The sequence below is a fragment of the Pteropus vampyrus genome, unplaced genomic scaffold, assembly GCF_000151845.1.
Source record: "Pteropus vampyrus isolate Shadow unplaced genomic scaffold, Pvam_2.0 Scaffold303, whole genome shotgun sequence".
Classification (NCBI taxonomy): Eukaryota; Metazoa; Chordata; class Mammalia; order Chiroptera; family Pteropodidae; genus Pteropus; species Pteropus vampyrus.
This window is the reverse complement of record NW_011889084.1, coordinates 91,069-113,200: the sequence shown is the minus strand read 5'-3', so window position 1 is coordinate 113,200 and position 22,132 is coordinate 91,069. Positions and strand designations below refer to the sequence as shown.

Sequence of the window (22,132 nt, the reverse complement as noted above, 5' to 3'; positions counted from 1 at the left end):
AAGTTATCCACCGTGTCGGCACCCTCCCCTAATCTTTGTGTGTCGCTGACAGTTTTGTCTCCTTTTCTACGATATTGGTTTTTTTAAAAAAAAAAAAATCTAGATATTATCTCCGTGAGATTATTTTCAGAACTGCGTGGGTTGGGAATTATCACTTAGAAAACAATCACTAACTTTAGTGGAGTCCCAACCCCAAGCCTCACCCCCACCCTCAACAGCCTCCAAGGGGGCCCCAGGGCGATGTGAAAATCTCCGGATTCGGTTTATCTCAAAAGCCCTTTCCTCAGCCCAGGCTCGGCTACAAGGAGCAAAGTCACAGAGGTGGGCGTACCTGAGCTTGGAGCTGTTCGGGGGGCTGGGGAAACAGAGGGAAAGGAAGGCCACGCAAGCCAGACCACTGGAAGCTCCCAGGGGGCAAAGGTCACCTTGGCCTGACAGTCTGGCCAATGACATGGCCCAAAGGCTCCTTCGGGGAGGACTTCCTCTATGCTCCGTCACTCTCTCCATCCACCCCTGTATTCTGGAATAAAGAGGGGGAGTCGGCATGCGTCCCTGGCCCAAAGAGCTTGCAAGAGTAAGGGGGAGTGGATGCGGGGTGGGGAGGGCTGCACCTGTGCTGAGTGCTGTGGAGGGGCCCTCCCGGGCTGTGAGAGGATGGCCAGGGGTCTGGTCCCGTTTGGAATCCATACTTGAGGTATGACCTGAAGGCTCATCATCACGGCAAGGGATGGGAACATTCCAGGCAGAGAGGGTGGCAGCCAGAGGCCAGAGGCAGGAGAATGACCAGTCTAGGGAACTGAGCAGATCCAGAGGGGCAGTGTGTGCAGGGGGGACTGGGGTCCACGGTGAGGCTGGGCAGTGGCAGTGCCTCAAAAGTCATGGCGAGGAGTCGGGCCTTTGTCCTGGAGCCGTGGGAAGTCACTGCAGTGTTTTAAGCAGAAAGATGAGGGGAGAGGAACGTGATAATATTAGCGCAGTGAAGCTATAGCATTCTGGTTCTGGGGAAGGACAGATGAGGGGGAAATTTTGGATGTGGGATTACATGGTACCTCCACCCAGGAGGCGTGGGCCGGTGCAGCCTTGGGCGAGGATGACAGTAGGGACAGAGAGGCCCACTAACTGCAGGGAAAGGCACTGGATTTGTGATGAACGGGACCTGGGGAGTGAGGATTTGCAGATGTCTGGCTGCCACAGGCAGGACCACCATGGAGAGACATGTGGAAATAGGGCTGGGTTTGGGTACACCACCACGAGTGGGTCCTGGCCACGTCGATTTTTGGTGCCTTTGAGAATCCAAAGTGGAAACACCAAGGAGACAGCCGGATGTGGAGTCGGGCATCTGAAATGGACTAAGCATGGGGTGCCCTGGCACAGGTGTAGCCCCCGAGGCTAATGTCAGATGAGGAGAGAAGAGGCCCAGCCCGGACGCTGTGGGCATGTTGGGCATGGCCCTGTGACAGGACGGAAGGGGAGGAGCAGGCGGGAGGGGTGAAGGAAGCCTGAGCGGGGGAGTTGGGGGGCCGGGGGGGGGGGGCGGGGGGAGCCCAGAGAGGAGGGAGTGTGCGAGCGTCCAGGCTGCCGGGAGCCCTTTCAGGGCAGTGGGGGCCTAGGGCAGCCCGCAGAGGGTCGGCTGGGAGTGGCAGGCGAGGAAGTGGAAAGGGCCCTTTCTCCAGTTTCCCTACCACAGACGAGAGAGAGAGAGAGCAGAGCTGTAAGGGTGGGGTCCCCGCACCCCTCCCTGCACCAGCCTCTGCCAGGTGAGGCCTGGCACCTGGGAAGGGGGATAGGGGCAGGTTCCTACCCCACCTTCTCATCCTGGCACATTCACTCCGCTGCTGCCATCGGCCCCCACCGCAAACGCTGTGGGCGGAGGAGAGCCCTAAGAGACCCAGGCCCCACTCCCAGCCCTCTCCTCCTCACAGGTCTCACCGCGCGGCTCACCGAGCTCTGAATACGCCTGCTCGTTCCCCCCCTGGCCTTGGCGCATGCTGTTGCCCGTGCTGGGGAACGCCTTCTAGCACCCACTGCCCATCTGGCAGGTGAGCACTGTGCGTGTCTCTAAAACCTGAGCTCAAGGGTCTTGTATGGGAAGGCTTTCCTATCCTCTGCCTCCCCCGGGGTCACCTCAGCCCTCCTCCTGGAGTCCTGTCCAGCAGACCCACCCCATCACAGGGCTGGGCAGATGATGGACGAGACTGGAGGGCTCTGAGGTGGGGGCAGGCGCTCCCCTCTCCAGCCTACAGTCACCATGCGGGAACTGGGGCCGTGTGCTCAGACCCTCAGCTTTCTCATGACAAGCCAAAAACCTTTATCTTTTAAAACATGAAATCTCCTGACAAAATTTAAGAATTTTAAAACCAGCATGGGGACCAAACAAAGCGCATCGCAGGCAAGATTCTCTGAGGGCCTCCGGTTTTCAACAGCACTGTCTCCCCTTCTCCGGCAGGAAGTGTGTCTTACTTGCCCTGTACTTACTTGACCCAACAGAGGTTTCCGGTGGGTCGGGGGGTTTGGGAGAGGGAGGCCCTGGCTTTTTTCCCAAAACTTCATTGCACTATCTCATGTAATCCTCATAGCAAAGCTGCAAGAAAGTCCCCGGCCCATTTTCCAGCAAGAAAAACAGGCTGAGAGGGGTGAAGTGACTCATCTGGACACTCACGACTCATAATCCAGAGTTCATTTCGACCCTGGTCTCCTTCGCAGTGTGCACGCAGGAGGAGGCAGACAAACGAGAAATTAAAGGAATTAACAAGTAAGTTCAGGGAGGCAGTGCTGCTGAGCAAGGCGCAATGACCCAGCGTGACCTGAGCAGGGAGCAGGAGCTGCCCTGCCAGGCCCTTTGCTCCCCTCCCCCCAGTCCCTGCGGCTTTCCCGAGGGAGGCGGGTGTTGAATTCCCTGGAGTCCAATCCAACAGGTCTCCTTTTCTTTCCACACGTTGTTAAACCAGCTCGGAGCTTCAAGCCTTCAAGACAGCCCCATCTGCAAGTACTCACCTTTCATTCAGCATCTTCGACCCTCCCCTGAGAGGCCCCATTAAGATGCCCTCCCTGGGGACAACACACGAGATGACACTGGGAGGGTTTGATTCCAGAAGTGTCTCCTAACAGGCTAGGCTGCTCAGAGTCAGCGGTATAGGCTCTCTCCACCCCAAACCCGACGCGGGTGCAGACTGGCCCCTTGGCGCTCATGCGCGCGCGCTCTCTCTCTCTCTCTCTCTCTCTCTCTCTCTCTTGCTCTCACTCTCTCCTTTCTTCCACACACCATCATATTTTAAAGCCCCTGAAAACCTTTCAGAATCTGCCCAACTGCTCCTTAAACTTGCAGTAGGCTCCCTCCTGCAGAGAAAAATTCAACAGGACTGGAGTGGGGTGGGGCTGGGTGGTGATTCAGGCCCTTCCTGCTCCATTAGCCCCCACAGGGCACCATCTCGTCCTGGGTCAGAAGGGCAGAGGAGAAGGCTAGATGAAGTGAGAGCCACAAACGCCTCTCCAGCTGATAAGAATAACAGGAGGGGCTGGGAGACCCTGCACACTCGCCCAGGACGCGCACCCTCTCATACCCCCTTCTGTACTCATGGCCTTGCGCCCCACCCGCCCTCACACTGTGAGCCTCAGTGGACTCCCCTCAGATCAGTCCTGAGAGGCCACACATCACGGGTACTGACTGCAACCTGGTCCTAACCCCAGCTCTGGCACTTATCAGCTGCGTGACCTTGACAAGTCCCTTTACCTCTCTATGCCTTGATTTTTGTCTCCATAAAATGGGGATATAATAATACCTACTACCTCACAGAGGTATTGTAGAATGAACTTCTAAAGCATTTAGAGGAGTGCCTGGCACAGGGCAGGCACCACGCATGGGCTGTGGTTATTCATACGATGAGTAGAATCCTAATATCGAAAACACCATCTCCATCTCCATCCTGAACTAACCGTTCCCTAGCTTTTTACTCTGCATCGGTAGCAGAAAGGACGGGAACTCACGCACACAAGATGCCCTCCACGTGCCTGGCCCTGTGCCCAGCACATCACCTGGCTTATCAAATGTGAGCATTCCCAGGATGCTGCTCGAAGCTCTCCCACTGTGGGTCAGAGGAAACCAGCCCAGAGGGGCTCAGTGCCTTGCCCCAAGTCACATAGCAGCAAAGCAACAGGACTAGAACACTCACTGAGGCAGGGCCGAGGGCAGGGTGCTCCAAAACCCTGCTCTTTCTACAGCACCCGCTGTCCCCCGAGGAGCAGGAAACGTGGGCAGGTGGGGCCATGGCTCTCCTCCCTGTGTCCCTGGCTGCAGTGTGGGGGATGCTGGCCGCTGCAGGATTTCAGCCCTGCTGCTGGGCCACCTGCAAATCTGTGCAGAGATCTGTTCATGTGCTCTGAGTTGTTTGTAGGGAAGGCACCAAAAAAAAAAAAGAAAAAAGAAAGAAAAAATTAGAACAGCCCAGCTAAGCTGAAATGCTCTCCTCAGAGAGGAAAGAAAATAAAATTTGATGAACCTCTGCATAATGTTCAAGTTATGAACGCGTAAAGTGATATTCGGCACATATGCTGGGAAGCACCCATCTTCCCCTGCATTAGTGGGGCCTGAGCTGTTAGGGACCATCTGAAATGGGGCACCAGCAAACAGCAGCTTCTCGGGACGAAGCAGCCCTGTTTTCTGCCTCGGCAAAACAAGGTTGCCCACAGATGCCGCAGGCTCTCCCACAGCCGAAGTGACAACTGATGCAGTGTTAATGGGGGTGGATTTAGACATCAGGCTGTTTACATGGATGCTATAAACATTTCCTGAGCACCTACCATGGGTCCCGTGCCATGCCAGTCATTGCCACCTTCCTAGTGAACACGCTCTGGCCACAGCTGCGGGCGGGGAAGTCCCGTGTGCCTGACCTCCCTGGCCGCCACTAACTGGCCTGGGCCATGACCTGGGACTTTCGTGTGGGGACTGTAGGATGCCGACTCTGCTCAGTGATGGTGGGGATTGAGCTGAAAGGGCATGAGGCAGTCAGGGTTGAGGTCTCCAAAGAGAAGAATTCGGTCACTCTCTCTCTCTCTCTCTCTCTCACTCACACATACAAATTTAATGAGCATCTACTAGGTGCCTGGCACAGTTCTAGGTGCTCACAGTACAGTGAGGAACCAGAGAGCAAAGCCCTTCCACCATGGAGCTCAAGGTCTACAAACTATCAAACAGATAAACCGAATAATGTCAGATTGTATAGGTGCTATGAAAAACAGCCATGAGATAAAGAGTAACTAGGGCAGGGTGTACGGGGGTGTGTAACCTTAGACCATGTGATTAAGGAAGACCTCACTCAGCAGAGACCTGAGTGAGACAGCCAGGTGAGCATTCCAGGCAGGTGCACAGCAGGTGCAAAGGCCCTGAGGTGGGGATGAGCTTGCAGTGTTCAAGGGACAGAAAGGAGGCCCACGGGGCAGAGGAGAGATGATGGTGTCTGTAACAGTCGAGACAGGTCCCTGTGTGGCCCTCGCCACGCCCACCATGTGATTGATGCCTTGCCTTGGAACCCTTCCCCGCGCCCCACGGAGAGTCCGGCTCCTCGGTGCTGCCTCGCTTCACAGTCTCCTCCCCGCTCTTTCTCAGACTCGGTCCTGAGAACTTTTCACTTCCCTGACACTAAAATGCATTATTGCATGTCCAATAAGCAACCCCAGAAGCAGACTCTGTAATAGAATCTGGGTAAGGTAGTTTATTTAAGAGGTGGTCCCAGGAAATATGCTAACCGTCTACCTGTCTGTCCTTCCACTCATCCATCATCCATCTATCCATGCATCCCTCTATCCATCATCCATCCATGTATCATTCATCCACCCATGCGCACATCCATTCATCCATCGACCCACCCATACATACATACATACACACACACACACGCCATTTATTCTCACCTTCTGTATTCCCAGCTGGACTCTGAGGACTCAGGTGATCAGATGTGATCCCTGACCCTGAGAAGCGCTCGCTCCTCTTTCAACAGCCATCACCAATGCCACTGCTGGGTCCTCTTTTCACTCAGTGCTGTGATTCAGCCCTCATATGCCTCTATCTTGGTTCTAAGACACGTGGGGCCAAGTGGCAAACGCTTGAACTTGATTCCCTTCCTGGTTTCTCAGGCTCCGATTACCTAAGCCCAGGGCAACCTCATGCTCATAAAACATTAAAGTGTCCCGGAAATTCCATCATAGTGTGGTCCAAACTCTGCTTCACCCAGCCTGCCCCTTCCACCCCACAAGCCCCCAGAACCCTTCTGCCAGACCGCTCACTCCAGTTTTTGACTAAAGCCCTATGGCTACTGAGGCCGAACCCTGGGCTTCAGATTCCCAGTGGTGGCCAGAGGTGACCCCGTGTGCACTGACCTCTCCCGGAAGTACTTGATGGCCTCAGGGTCTATGAAGGTCGGCTCCTCCCGGTAGCCCTGCTCAAAGACCTTGCGCTTGTGCCGGAATTCAATCACCGTCTTGGTGTAGGAGTTGAGCGTGGTGACAGAGGCTGCCATGCAGCAGGTAAAGGAGCCCCACGCCAGGCTGCCAAGAGACGAGGAGAGAGGTGCCAGTGAGGCTGGGCAGGGGACAGGAAACCCCACCCGCCAGACATCCATTCTCCCTGCACGGCTGCCTCGTCTGGGCCAGACCTGAGCAGGTGCCGTAGAGAAAAAAAACACTTGGTCCCTGCCTCACTCACAGGTCTGCTGTGGGAGACAGCATTTTCTGTACATTGTGATGCAAATGTGACAGAGCTCATTAGAGAGAGAGGAAAAGGGAGCGAGTCTTCCATCCAAGGGGGCTGACGACAGGGAAGGTTACTGGAATACAACTATACCTGCACTGGGTCCTGGGGATGAGCGCGGCTCTGCCAGGGAAAAAGCATTCCAGGAAGAGGGGAGCGCGTGTGCGGAGGCATGGAGGCACGCGGCGTGGGGAGCATCCCGCGTACTGTAGGAGGTTTGGGATGCCAGAGTGAGGGAGCGTGAGGAGATTAGTTGGAGCTGATAACAGAGAAGTAGATGGGAGCCAGACACCTTAAAAACTGGTTTTCCAAGAGATTCGAATTACTTCCGTTCACGTGTGACCTTGGGGGAGATGCTTAACCTCTCTGACTCGTAGTCCTCACATTCGTTTTAATGGACCTAACAACAGCACCACCTCACAGGGTTGTTACAAGAATTAAAGATGGTGGGTTAAAAGCATGTCAGATCAGAGCCTGGCGCACAGTAGGCATTCAAGAAAGGTTGCTATCATTACGATCCTCGCCATCATCGACGCTCTTACTGGTTTCCGAGCTCGCGCTCTGAGAAGGGAAGTTATTAAGCTCTCTGCCTCACATTTCCTCCATGCTCAGCCGGGGACGCTTGGCTGTGCTCAGCTGATGTGTACGCTGAGCGAGCCAGAGCTGGAGACCTTGCCAGCCAGGACTCAAGGCCATATCTGTACAGACGGGAAGGGCGCTGTGGGGCTAGGAGCCTCAGCTGGCCAGGCCGCTGGTCTTCTCTGACCCAGTGCCCATTCTAGAAATGGCCTCCCACCCGACTCCTCTGACCAGGCCGTGCAGTAATATTCATAACCAGGAGCAGGGCACCATCTTGCCCTCGTTACAGCTGGTCTGGTTTCCGAGTCCTGTCCCCCAGGCTCCGCCTTGAAGACTGGTTTCCTCCAAACCAGGGCCTCAGTTTTGCTGTGACCAACACTCACTGCCTCCCAGCCTCCAGCCTCTTTCCGCCAGCCACGAATCGGGTCTCTCCACATCACTGCCCCTGCATTCCTCAGTCAGTGCAGCCCACCTCCCGTACCCACTGCTCTGCTCTTTGTCAGCCTCAGAGCACCCAGAAGGGAAGTGCGGGGGAATCTGCAGATTCAGCCTTCCTCCCGGGGACCTGCGATCACCGTCTATCCCTTACTGCCAAACCCATTAATGGATTCTCCTCTTCTTTCATGATTAAGTTTAGATCTTCCAGAAGTTTTGAGTATCTATAATAGACAGCTGTGGAGTGTCGGCCTGGCCCTTCTAAGAACTGCCCTGTCCGCCAAAGGGTCCAGTAGGCGACCCTATCCCACACTCATAGATGATTGGATGAGGACTAAACATCTGAGCAAAGCTGATTTAATCAGATACTATCTCCTCTGAGCAATGAAGTTCAAGATTCTAGTTCAAGCTGGGATGTCTGTTTGAACTAGAGTGATGGATTTCAGAAGCTGAGGGTAGAGAATGAAGAAGCAGGCTTTTTCTGGGATCTTATGAGTATACATATGTTGGTTTTGCCTAACCAACAACCACTCTGGTAAGGGACCACTTCTACCCTCCTCTAGGGTCATGTGGCTTGTGTGGGACCAGCCTCACCCCCAGCATTTAGGGGTGAGCACATGACCTAGGTCTGGCCAATGAGAGTGTCACTTCCCCCTGGCCACAGTAATTGGTTCAGGATGGGCACATGACACCCAAGTCAGGCTAATGAGACTCAACCCCAGGACTTTTGCTGAAGCTATTAAGAAACTGAGCTCGCCTTTTGTCTGGGGTGGGATTTGAGCCAGGAACTGCTGGGGACTGTCTCGTCACCACACAATCCGAGAATGAAGTTGACCCAAAAGAAAGGAAAGCCACAGAAAGGAACTGGTTCTCTGAGCTGAAGCCACTATCCCCGGACTTTGCAATTATGGGAGCCCAAATTCCATTTTTGGATTTTTCTTTCCTTAAGCCAGTTTGAATTGGGTTTCAGTCATGGGCAACCGAAGTTCTTATACAATTACTTTCCACAAATTCCCTTCTTTTCCCTAAGTTTGTTTTACAGTGAATTTCTGGTCTTTACAGCCAGAGATCTTATCTATGACCCAGTCCGATCCCAACTCTGATGCTCCAACCAGAGGATAAGCATCGCTCTCTATCGCGCACCCGTTTAAGTTCATCGCAGCCCTCACCGCGCTCTGTCATTCTCTTGTAACTTTTCTCCTGTTATTTATTATTCTTTGTTTTTAAATGAAACATTTTGTTTCGAGGTAATTATAGATTCACATGCAATTGTAAGAAATAATACAGAGGGATCATGTACCCTTTACCCAGTTTCCCCCGACGGTAACATCTTGCAGATATAGTACAACCAGGATACTGACATTGGTACAGTCAAGACACAGAACATTTTCATCCATCACCACAACGACCTCTCCTGTTGCCATTTTATACCCACGTCCACTTCCCTCCCAACCCCTGGCAACCACTAATCAGGACTTCATTTCTATAATTTGGTCATTTCAAGAATGTTATATAAATGGAATCACACGGCACATTGGTTTGGGCTTTTCACTCAGAAAAAATAAACTCTCTGGAGAGCCAACCAAGTTGTGTGCATCGACAGTGTGTTTCTTTATATCGCTGGGTAGAGTTCCCACCAGCAATGTATGAGTTTCTTCACATCCTCACCAGCATTTGGTGTTGTCATTATTTTTTAATTTTAGCTATCCTGAGAGACTTGTGATGATATCTCATTGTGGCTTTCACTGGCATGTCCCTAATGGCTAATGGTGTTAACATCTTTTCATTTTCTTTGTTTGTCATCTGTGTATCCTCTTGCAAAGTGTCTGTCATGTTTTTTGACCACTGTCTAATTGAATTGTTTTGCTGTTGTTCTTTACTGTTAAATTTGAATGTTTTTACATATCCTAGATACTAGTCCTTTGTCAAATGTGTACTTTACAAATATTTTCCTCCAGTCTGTATCTTATCTTTTCAACCTCTTTAACGAGATCTTTCCCAGAGCAAAAGTGTTTAATTTTGATTAAATCCAATTTATCGTTTTTTTGATAGTTTTGATCCTTTTGATGTCAAGTTTAAGAACTCCTTGTGTAGGTCTAGATTTTCTCTTATTTTTAAAAAGAATTGTAATAAGTTTACATTTTATACTTAGGTCCATGATCTATTTTGAGTTAATTTTTATATAAGGTATGGAATTTAGGTCAAGATTTGGGGGGGGAGGGGCTATGAGTATCTAATAGCTCCAGCGCCATTTGTTGAAAAGGATATTCCGACCTCCACTGAATGGATTTGCACCTTTGTCAAAAATCAGTTGGGCATATTTGTACTGATCTATTTCTGGGTTCTTTATTCTATTCCATTGATCTGTATGTCTATCCCTCCACCAACACCACACATTCTGATCACTGTAGCTATACAATAAGTTCTACAATTGGGTAGACTGATTTCTCCAGCTTTATTCTTTTTCAAAATTCTTTAGCTATTCTAGTTCTTTTGCCTTTCCTAGTAAGTTTTGGAACAATCTTGTCTGTACCTACAAAAAAATTTCACTGAGATTTTAATAAGAACTGCATTAAATCTGCATACCAACCTGAGGAGAACTGATACCTTACCACAAACATGGTATATTTCTCCATTTATTTAGATCTTTAATTTCTTTCATTGGCGTTTTATGGTTTTCAGCCTGCAAGTCCTGTAGATGTTTTGTTAGATGTATAATGAAGTATCTTACTTTTTTCTGTATAAATGGTATTGTATTTTTAGTTTTGCCCAACTGTTCATTGCTAACTTATAGGAGTATCGTTGATTTTTGTATTTTTATCTTGTATTCTGAGACAGTACTGAATTTAAGTGTAGGCATTTTTCATGTAGATTTCTTGGATTTTTCTGGATAGACAACCATGTGATCTGCAAATAGGTATAGTTTATTTCTTCCTTTCCAATCCGTATGCGACTTTTGTTTACTTTTCATGCCTTATTGCACTATCAAGAACTTCTTCTTATGGAGAAAGCATTCAATCTTTCACCATTAAGCATAATGTTAGCTGTAGGTGTTTAGGTGAATGTTCTTTATCAAGTTGAGGAAGTTCCCCTTTTTCCTAGTTTCCTGAGAGTTTTTATTTAATGAGAAGGAATGTTGAATTTCATCAAATATTTTTTTTTCATTGCTTGATATGATCATATAATTTTCCCTTTATGTCCCTTTATCCTCCCTAACTAATAATATGATTGCCTTAAATATTTCCTCTGCATTCATTTAAAACTAGTTCAGAGCATGTTATAATTCGTGCTTCAATCATCAGGTTTGATCTAGAAAACTCAAGAGAAAAAGTGAAATTTTCTTTCTTCCTTCCTAATGTTCCGAGAGTCCTTAAAATTTTTTTTTTTTCTCCTGTTCGGAGAACTTCCTTTAGCCATTCTTTTAGGGGAAGTCTGCTGGCAACACATTTCCTTAGTTTTCCTTCATCTGATGTCTTGATTTCTCCTTCCTCTTGCTGGAGGATAGTTTGGTTAGAAATGGAATTCTGAATTGACAGCTCTTCTCGTTTAGCACTTGAAACATGCTGTGCCACTTCCTTCCACCCTCCGTTGCTTCTGATGCAAAATCCACTGCCATTTAAATTGGTTTTCCCTATAGTTAAGACATTATTTCTCTCCTGCTGCTTTCAATATTTTTTTCTTCGAATTTAGTTTTTAAAAGTTTGACTCCGATGTGTCATGGTGTGGATTTCTTTGAGTTAATCCTGTTTGGAGATTCAGTTGGTTTCTTTATAGCTTTATGTCTTTTACAGAATTTGAGAGGTTTTCATCTATTATTTCTTTTAGGGCTTTTTACCCCCACTCTCTTTCTCCTTTCCTTCTGAAACTCCCATGTTAGATCTTTTGTTATAATCCCAGAGGTCCTTGAGATCCTTGTTCATTTCTTTAAAAGCCTATTTTCTCTCTGTTGTTCTGATTGTGTAATTTCTATTGTCCTATCTTCAAGTTCACTGATTCATTCCTCTGACCCCTCTGTTCTGCCTCTGAGACCTCAGTTCTAAAATTTCTACTTGTTTTTTCTTTGTATCTTCTAGTTATCTCCCGAGACTTTCTATTTTTTTCATTTGTTCCAAGGGAATTTGTAATTGCTTGTTGAAGGATTTGTGATGATTCCTTTAGAATCTATCAGATAATTCTAATATCACTGTTATCTCAGTATTGGGATCTATTGATTGTCTTTTTTCATTCAAGTTAAGATCATCCTAGTTCTTTGTATAGTGAGTGATTTTTCAGTTGCAACCTTGACATTGTGGGTATTTTTTGAGGCTCTGAATCTTTTTTAAAACTCTTGCTTTAGCTGGCTTCCTTTGACACCATGCCGACAAGGGATAGAGGAGCACCACATTGTTACTGTGAAGTAGGAGTCCAGGTTTTCCCCTAGGCCACCATTGACATTTGAGGTGGAAAGATTTTTGGTTACTCTTGGGCAGGGGTGGGAGTTCTAGCCCCCTTAGGCCTCTGCAGATACTACCCTGGCTAAAAGGGGCAGAAGGGCCTCATTGCTGCTCCCCCAGTTGCCTCCAGTGACACTACGGGGAGGAAAATGGCCCCATCACCACTGGAAAGTGGTGAAATCCCAACTCTCCACCACTCCTCTGACACTCAGCAGGGAGGGGAAGGGGCTCTTTGTTACTGCCTGCTCAGGGCGGGGGTTCAGGCTCCCCATGTGATCTCCACTGACATTCAGGGGTGGCTAGGACTTGTTACTGTCCAGCAGGGTGAGAGCCCCAGCTCCCTACTCTGACACCACTCCAGCAGGTGGCAGGTGAAGTTGGGTGCCTCATTACAGGATGGTGAGGTAGAATGTAAGCTTAGCATGGGTGGGGGGGTGGTCAAACCACAGTTGTTTTGTTTGTCTGTACTTTTTAGCATTTCTGAATTGTTAACTTCTTCATCTTCAAATCTGCGATATGAGAAAAAAGTACTCGCCAATGTGTTGTCTCTTGGTCCCTAGCCAGCCTACTGTCTTCTCTCCACCTTTCAGATCTTCTTTTGTTTGTTTTATCTTTAATGTCTGGGAATTTTAGTTTTTTTAGCGGGAGGATGTGAAGAAGTCTGTCTGCTCTATCTTCTGAGAAGTGGTGTCCTTATTACTTGTTTTTCAATTGTTTTCTGACACATTCCAGAATGTTGGCTTCATGAAAACTGGAGCTTTGTTTGTTCACTGCTATATTCTTAGCACCTAGAACAATGCCTAGCACATAGTAGGTGCTCAATAAATATTTGTAGAATGAATAAAAACAGATTGAATAAAGCAGATACAAAAACATCGTTCTGGCTTTAGTGTGGGTGAGGGGTTTGGGGCTGCATCCATGAGTCTGCACCCTCCCTGCTCCCCATACTCCCAGCTCCCCCTCCCCCATGCAGGGCACAGTTTGAAAACTTCAGGGCCAGAAGTGCTTGCAGCTTGCACTTCCGAGCTGCTGCAGTGAGGTACGTGGGTGGTTAGCCTGGTTTTTGAGCCAAGAGCAGAGTGGACACTGTGGAGAAGAAAGGGAAGGATGATGGGGGTGGGAAAATGGCTGTCAATCACTCTATCCTCTGGGAGTTGCAGGGTGGGGCAGGGGGATCCTGGGGGAGCGGCTTCAGAGACACATGGATGCCACTTTGACATCTACCCCAGGCCATGCTCAGTGGAGAGACTGATTACCAAGGGCGGCAGCCCTGGCTTACCTGCAGGCCAGCCGGGCACAGAGTCATTATGCAGGGTGGGACGCCAGTGTCCAGGCTGCCCTAAGTGCCCAAAGGCTGATGGGTCAAGGAGCGGATGATGGCCCAGCTAGTCCATCCGTGGCCAGCCGGGCTCCCTTGAGCAGCATCATTTCTTTCCCCGCCATGGTCTCAGAGAAAAGGAGGCCAGAGCCACCTGCCTCAGGGGAGATGAGAAAGGCTAGCCTTTCCTGCTGACCACGCAACTGCTCAGTGGTGACGCCAGCAAACATACCCTCTCCAGTGGCTTTTGGAGCCAAGGCTCTTCTAAGGTCACAGCAGAAAACACTCCGACTACCTCCCCACCCCCACCAAGGGATCGATCTGCTGAAAGGCCAGCTCAGCCCTGCAGAAAGAACAGGGCAGCCTGGGGTCCCCAGAGCAGGGAAGAGACTATCCCGTTGTTTCCAAAAGGTCATGGAGACTGGAAAGTCAGGGAGAAGAAGGGAGGAGGGTAGCAGTGAAGTCACTGCACTCCACACAGATGGGACCCCAAAAGCAAACAGAGAGGCACCACCCTCCTTACACCTGCCCCAACTTGTAACTTGTTGTTGCGTGACCTGGGCCAAATTGCTTTGCTTCTCTGAGCTTTTAGGTCTTAGAAGCTACAACTTTATGATGTTCTACTCCGCTCAACCTGCAGAGTGAATGCCCAGAATTGGGGTTTCACTGTGCGTGTTGTGGTTAGAGGGGCCCCTTTTCCATCTATCTCCACTTTGATCAAATGAAAAATAGAAGTACAAAGTGATTAGCTTCCACTTTCCTGCAAATAAGGGTTATAGACTCAAATTTCTGCAGGGTCAGGTGGATGACTAAGTGAGGAAAGTGTGGGTAAGTAAAAGGCAATAGAGAGTGGTGGGGACTGGGGCGAACTAGAGAGCATATGCCCCATCTAAAAGGGTCATCCACTACCCAGCTGTGGCTGCCTGTCACCAGGTGGCAATGAGACTTAGGCATGAACATACCTTTCAATGGTCAGTAGAAGCCAGAGACCTGGATTTTTATGTAAAATGTTCACCTTTTTAGATGTTAGGAACAAATATGAACTTTTAAATAACACTAGGGTAGGCCAAGTAAAACATCTCCAGGCAGGGTTCAGCCCTGGGCTGCTTGCAATTTGCAGCCTCTGAGGCTCATTGTGGGCTCAAAGGGCCTTTGTCCTTTCTAAGGCTGTGTCCTCATCCCTCCAGTGGGTGTGGTCACCCCTCCACGGGGGTCATTGGCAGAAAAGTACAGCTCAGGGCTTATAACGTGTCCACACCGTGCCTGGCACAAAGTAGGTGGCACCAACCTTAGTCTTATGCCCTCACTTCCCCCGGAGGGCTTGCCTTGGCATCGTCACAGGCGGACCTGGAGAGAGCTAGGCCGAGAGCTGAAAAAAGGATCAGGCAGGAGGGTTGGGGCCCCGGGTCTCAGGGCGGGGATGGGGTCCCAAAACATAGGTGGGGCCAAAAGAGGGGGTCGAGGAGTAAGGGGAGACTGCAGCCAGGGCTGGATCCTAACAAAACACTCAAGTCCTGCAAAGAAACATGAGCCACCAGTCCAGGTATGGGGGGCGGAGACTGGGGAGAACAGAGGGAAGGGGCTGCTTGTGTACACACTGGATGTCATCCTCTTGGACATTTGGGTCATGTGCCTCTCAATGAGCAAGAGTGGCATTACCAAAGGCCCGATGTCATTATCACCCTCTATAATCACTGCCACTTACCGAGCACTTACTGTGCACAAGCACTTTAAGAACCTGGTCCCACATCGTCCTTACAACAGCCCCAATCTAGAAATGAGGAAGCTGAGCCTTGGGAAGCCTGGGCCGCTTGCATATTCTCTGTGCTGAGTGCTCACAGACATTATTTCATGCTGTTCTCATGGCAGCTCGTCCCCAAAGACGGCCCCCACGAGCCACACTTCCTGGGGTCACGCTTCGTGCAGCCCCTTCTCCTCGAATCTGGCCCCATCACCTGCTCTTGAGCAACAGAGTGCAGCAGGAGATGACTGCTGAGGCAAGTTCATAGAATAAACTTGTGGTTTCTGCCTGGATCTCTGGGAACGCTTGCTCCCCGCAGAGACCCAGCCACGGTGCTGGAGGAGCTGCTCCTGCTGACAGCCCAGTGAGCCCCCAGCGCCCACCACGTGGGCTGCCAGCGCTGTGAGGAGCCATCTGGGACACCCAGTCCAGTCGTGCCCCGGCTGACCCCAGCCGAAATCCAACTGGGGGGTCATGGAAGACCCCAAGCTAGGACCACCCAGCTAAGTGCCATCAATCCACTGAACCATAAGAGGTAATCATAAATTTTTATTTTATGCCACTAAATTTTGGGGTCATGTGTTATACAGCAACAGAAAATGGGAGCACTGCTCACGAGAGCTCTGTGTGGTGGAAACTCAAACTATCCCCATTTTATAGCTGAGGACACTGAGGCACAGAGAGAGCAAGGGACTTGGCCAGGGTCCACAGCGGGCGAGGGTCAGAGGCAGGATCTGCTACAGAGGCCGGCCCTCAACCCCTGTGCGCCCCCTCCCCACCCATACACACACATAGTGGCCCAGCAGTGCACGTCAGGGTGGGGGCCACCCCACTGGGTTAGGTCAGACCCCTAACCTTCACCTTCCTGAGCAGGTGTCCCTCCCAGAAGCTGGTGCCCCCACCTCGCGAGCCCCCGCAGTCTGTTCTGCCCTGTCGGGCCGGGAGACAGAGGCTGGCGCTGTCTTGCCTTGGAGCTGGTCTCCTCTCCAGCGCCTGGGGCTCTGGGGCCAGAATTTTGACAAATGGCCTCACACATATTAAACAAGGGAGATGACACTGCACAACCCTGGCAAGGGCCCAGATGAGAGGGATGAAAAATGGGACTGATCCTTTTTGCGGGCCTCGGTGACAGGGAGAAATGGATCAGCCCTAATAGGGGCTGCACATTGGGCCCCAGCCTTAAATAAGTCAAATGGGAATTCACTGCCCCTTGGGAGATCTGCCCGAGGGAGCGGAGGCGCAGGGCAGGAGACTCAGCTGCCAGAAAAAAAGTTCCCGTGGCCGACGCCAGCAGGCTCGGTTCTAGGTGCCGAGTGCCAGGGTGAAGGGCCAGGGGCTTCGGGAAAGAGAGGACTGTGGGAGAAGGGGGTTCAGAATCCTGGGCAAGCGACCTAAACTTTCGGAGCTTCAGTTTCCACGTATGCAACACAGGTTATTATCTGTGTTACATTTCATATCAATAAGGGTAATATTATTAGGAGAGCTAGTGTTTACTGAACACTTACTTACATGTGTCAAAGAGTGTGCTAAGCCCACATAAACTGTCTTACTATTACCCCATTGTCTCATAAAGGCAGCAAAGATAGATTGAAAGCATGTCTCTGGAGCCAGACTTCCTGGGTTCAAATCCCAGCTCTGCCACTCACAAGCTGGATTACCTTAGTCATGTTACTTAAATTCTCTGTGCCTCGGTTTACCCTCCACGACGTGCCCACCTCATGACACCATTGTGATCATGACACACCAGTGCTCAATACATGGAAGAGGTCATTGCACACATGGTCAACGCTTAAAAACGCTCATTCCTTCCTTTGTCTCCTTCTCTAACTCAGGGCGACTACCTTCCAAGGTCAAGATCTCAAGAAGGAACGGCTGGTGCAGGAAAGGAGGGATGGAGCAAAGGGAGTCAGAGCCTTAACTGGTTTCCCAGCAATGGTTCTACTTAAAGGGAGTCAGTTACAGGGTTGATGGGCTAGAGTCCCTTTACGACGCATGCCTTTAAGCGGGCAGAGCCACGCAGAAAGGGGGAAGGGGCAGAAATGTGGCAAGTGGGGTCTTTCTTAGTCATAGCTCTCCCTGCCCCATCCTCGCCTCCTTTCCCCAAAGATGCTCTCTCGCCGCCAAGTCTTTGCACCTGCTGTTCCCCCGCCGAGAAGATTACCTTATTCCTCCTCTGCCAGTTTTCCTGACCAAATTCTTCCCTGAGGACCCTCCCTGCCAGAAGCTGTGTCAGTGACCCCGTCTCTGTGCCTCCACAGCTGTATGTGACGATCCTCCCCCGACATCATAGCACAAGTTCACGTGTCTCAATCACGTTACAATGCTATCCTAGCCACTGTTGTAACCTCCCCCAGCCCCCCGACCGCCCCATCCGCATCACCCAGGAGAGTGTCTGGCCCTAGGTAAGTGCTCAGTACGTTAAGAGACTGTGTGGAAAAATGGTCCCAAGCTAGCAGAACCAGACCTGCGTTCCCTGTGTAGTGGACAATTGCGGTCATTGTCTTTCCAGCACACATTCCTTCTCCCAATAAGAGCCCACCTCACCGCCAGTTTTCCACTGGGAGACCTCCTCTCCTGCTCTCTCTGCCCTCCGCCCTCTGGACCACGTGACTCAGACCAATTCGAGCAGTCCAATTTCCTCAGGATCTAAATCATTGGTTGAGAGATGGTCACATGATTTAAGCGAAGCTGATGAAAGTCATAACCAGGGTTTTGCCTGGAATATTGGAAAGAAGTCCTATCTCTTCTGGTATCGCTATATTTGTAAGATGTAAGCCAAGAACTGGGCATGGTGACCATCTTTGCTATCACTTGGGGAAAAAATGCTTGTGAATGAAGCCAACACAAAGGGAACAGAGACAGAAAAGCGGGAGAGAATGACTGAGTTCCTGATGAATCACCTGATCGCCTGGATCCAGCTAAGCCTGAAGCAGATATTTTGGTAGCTCACCCAGCATTTATTCCACCCACTTACGATTTGAGAGCTTTTGACTCCTTCCTAGCTCTGGAGATGGGCCTGGTCAAGTTGAGCCAATGAGCTCATGACATTCCCCTAGCTGTGGTGACTTTTCAAGAATGAGAAAATGACCTACGTTGGGCTCATCAGAGGAATGCTTGGGATCTGAGTCAACATCGAGGTAAGAGAAGCCCTATCTCTCCCCCTGTGCGAAGGAAGAAGCACCAGCCTCAGGAGGCTCTTTCTCACCACCAGGAGGGAAGCCCGCCCAGATGATCGTGGAGGAAGAGAACTCAGCCCTGGTGACGTCAGCAACTCTGGATCAAACGTACCCTGAAGCCCCTGCCACAGATGCAGTTTGCATCTTCAGGAGCCAGTGAGTTTCTGTACCGCTTAGATTGGCTGGGTGAGTTTCTCTGTTACGACTCACGCCCCTCTAGCTGACCCACCAGGACGTTTCAGTTACGTGAACTAATACAAACATTTGTTTACTTAAGCTTGGGATTCTATCGCCAGCAAACAAAAGAACCTTGACCGATTCTGCTTTTCATTTGCACACCATGCTCTGAGGAGTTGACCCCTGTTCCCTGTGTGCAGGGCCCCTTCTAACCCACCAGACCACCCAGAACCTTCCATGGCTCGACAGCTTCCACCTCCACCTTCCACAGCAGCCTCTAAGACACGGTTTGGCAAATTCCCCTGTAAGGGGTCGCGTAGTCAATATTTTAGGCTTTGTGAGCCATTCGGCCTCTGTTGCAAATGCTCAGGTCTGCATGAAAGCAGACGTAGACAGTATGTAAATAATGATGAGTGTGGCTGTGTCCCAATAAAACTTTGTGGACATTAAATTTTCACATTTCACAAAATATTATTCTCTTTTTTGATTTATTTTCAAGCATTTAAAAATCTACAAACCATCCTTAGCTTGATGGCTGATTAAAACAGGCAGTGGGTGGGATTTAGTCCACTCACCATAGTTTGCCCACCCTGGCTCTAGGGTCTCAAAGAGCCTTTAAACTCTGAGCTCCCCCTGCCTTCTTCTGCCCCCAACTGGGCTGAGCTGCTGAAGCCCCAGCATGCCTCGGGGCTCTAGTGTCTGAAGGTCAAACACCACTTACCAGAAGGACCACCCGTAGTCCCAGGAATGGGGTCTCCAGTCTTCAGGGCCGAGGCTCACGGTGACCTGGAACACCTGTGTGTACATCATGTGGGCTACCATTCCCAGGAGGCCTGTGTGGGGAGCAGAGCAAGGCATCAGGAAGCAAGGTGGGGCTTTGTGCACCCCCATGGGCCTGTTAGTGCTAGCGGAGAACATGGACTCTCCTGGAGAGGACGGTTGGCAGGACCAGAGCACAGGAGCCTAGAGAGTGGCCATTTCCTAAGCCGGCAAAGGAGCTTGAGTTTGAGTCAGAGGGGAAAGGGCAGCCCTGGAGAAATTTAAGCAAAGGAGACAGATCTGTGTATAGATGGGCAGACTTTTTCTGTTAAGAACCAGATAGGTAAATATTTTAAACTCGGTGGGCCACTTGGTCCTGTTGCAACTATTCGACTCTACTGTTGTAGTGCAAAGGAGCCATGGACAACACATAAATGGATGAACATGGGTGTGTTCCAATAAAACTTTATCTACAAAAGCAGGCTCGGATCAGACTTAGCCAGCGAGCTGTAGCCAGACTTAGCCAATGACCTGTGTTAGACGGTCATTTAGGAGAAGCAGCCTAGAGAGTGTTTTTCAAACTGTAGGTCTTAACTCACTAGACGAGTGGGTGAGGAAATCAATTTTGTGGATTGCAACCAGCACTACAAAAAAAAAAAAAAAAGAGGAGAAGAAGAAGAAGGAGGAGGAGGAGGAGGAAGAGGGAGAGAAAAGAAATGGAATGGAATAGAAATATCTACAACCATCAAATGTAGCAGGAGTAATTATCCGTGTGTGTGAGTGTGTGTGGGGGGGGGTGTGGGTGTGCATGTGTGTAGTGGTTGTAATATGAAATGTTTTCCTGTGGCTCATGGTAAAAAATCTTTGAGCCTGCTGGCTGAGAGAATTCGATTCCAAGGGATCTGAATGGGAATCCTTTGCCACTATACTTCACTGCTGTAGCCCTGCGAGGCCCTTCCCTCCTCCAGCCTCAACTTTCTCAACCCTAACATAAGGATTTTGATAGCTAAGGTGATACGAGGCAGCCTCAGTGTCTGGTGCCTACAAGACATGCAATCGTCACAGCCACCAGGGTTATTATAAACGTGGGGACACTTCTCCGTGTGTACCGTGGCATCTGGAGCTCTCATGGGTACCACAGTGTGTGGCTAACTGGCATGGACCTAACTTTAAGATGGAGTGATATAGTCTTTATGAGGAGGGGAGGGGTACATGACAAGAGGAAGAAAGGAAACCAATGATTCTTGTGCACCTACTGTGTGTCAAGCGCTCTGTCAGTCCCCTTCACTTCCATTATCTCTTTTAATCTTCTTAACAACCCTCTGCAGTATATGGCCCTGATGATTGAACTGACTTCAGAGGCTCCAGCACACCTGTGTCTCCTTCCAGTCACTTAACCCCAGGCCTGATGGAGGCAGAGGACTCGGAAGTGGTTGTCTGTGTCTGTGGGCTGGGGCCAGTCTTTCGTGGACACTTCCCACTGCTCTTTGACCTCAGAGGAGGGCTATTTTCCAGGTCTGCTGGGGCGGGGGGCGGGGGGGCGGCGGCATTTGAGTCAGGAAATCGAGGGAGATGGTGACCACAACTGGTACTGAGTCCCCCTCAGGGGCTCCCTAAAGGCTTGGCCTTCCCCAGGATATCTCTGCCAGATCTGAGGACAGTCTAGACCGCCATCTTTAGGCGTGCCCAGCAAGTGTGCCAGAAGCCTCTCTGGTCCCCTCTGCCTTGACTCCGTTGAAAGGAGGAGACAAGGGGACGAGTCACATGGATATCTTATTTTTATTTACTTGACCCAATTTTTGGTGAACTTTCCAAGAGGTATATAACAAATATACCTTATTCTTTGGAAGTGATGCATAGGATTCCTTGATAATGATGTACCATGTTTTATTTATTCCATCAATTGATGGCATTGAAGTTACTTCCAGTTTTTTGCTCTATAAGCATGCTGCAATGAACACCTTTCTACAGGTCTCTTGCAAATCCTCACCGATGCTTGATGCCTGAAAGGACACGTCACCCTTCTCACTGCCCAGTGCTCACTCCCCCTGGCATTGCTGCCCTACGCAGGAGCCTTGCCCCTCGGCGGCACTCCGACGCCTTCCTCAGCCCCCACCGGTCCTTTCCTGAGGGCTGGACCTTGCTCTCCAAACTTCAACTATTGCAGCTTCTTCAGTTTCGTCCTCACTATGCCAGTCCAGATGCTCTCTGAGTTATATGACCTCTCAGTGCCTTGGTTTTCTCATCTAAACATGGGGATAGTGGTGGACATGGGCAATTCCAATGAGCATCCGCTAAAGAAGGAAAACGTTCATGAGGATGACCACTTCTTATATCAATCAGGACAGTGGGGACAGAACAGCATTTTAATACAAACGCTCTAAGCTAGACCCAAAAACTGTTGGCAGAATAATTAATTTTCCAAATTGTTGGTTTAAAAGCATTGATTTTCTCAATTGAATTTCATTTATTCCCAAATCTGAAAGGCCATACTTTAAGAAAATTCAATAAATGAAAATTGCAACTCGCTCAAAGATTCTTGGATTGCATTTTAAAGATTCTGCTTCAAAAATCTGACCTTCGCCCGTGTTTCTGGAAGGATGTTTGCTCTGTAAAGGGAGGTCCACCGACTGGTAGCATCTGTCATATGAATCCTCAGCAGAAGGAATTGTTTCCAACTCAACTGAATTAAAAAGTGACTTTCTGACAAGTTACTGCACCTCCTAAATTAGCAGTGACTAAATCAATGAGGCTTTCCTGGTGGGACCCATA

General features: G+C 49.9%; 1 protein-coding gene across 1 annotated transcript in view; it reads right to left on the bottom strand.

Moving 5' to 3' along the window:
• GSG1L (GSG1 like) overlaps positions 1-22,132 on the bottom strand; it is a 78,758-nt gene that overhangs the window by 22,274 nt on the left and 34,352 nt on the right. The window contains exons 2-3 of the mRNA XM_011376724.1: positions 19,323-19,434; positions 6,373-6,540 (exon numbers count right to left, since the gene is read on the bottom strand). Coding sequence (XP_011375026.1) covers positions 6,373-6,540; positions 19,323-19,434 — 280 coding nt within the window. The remainder of the gene's footprint in view (positions 1-6,372; positions 6,541-19,322; positions 19,435-22,132) is intronic.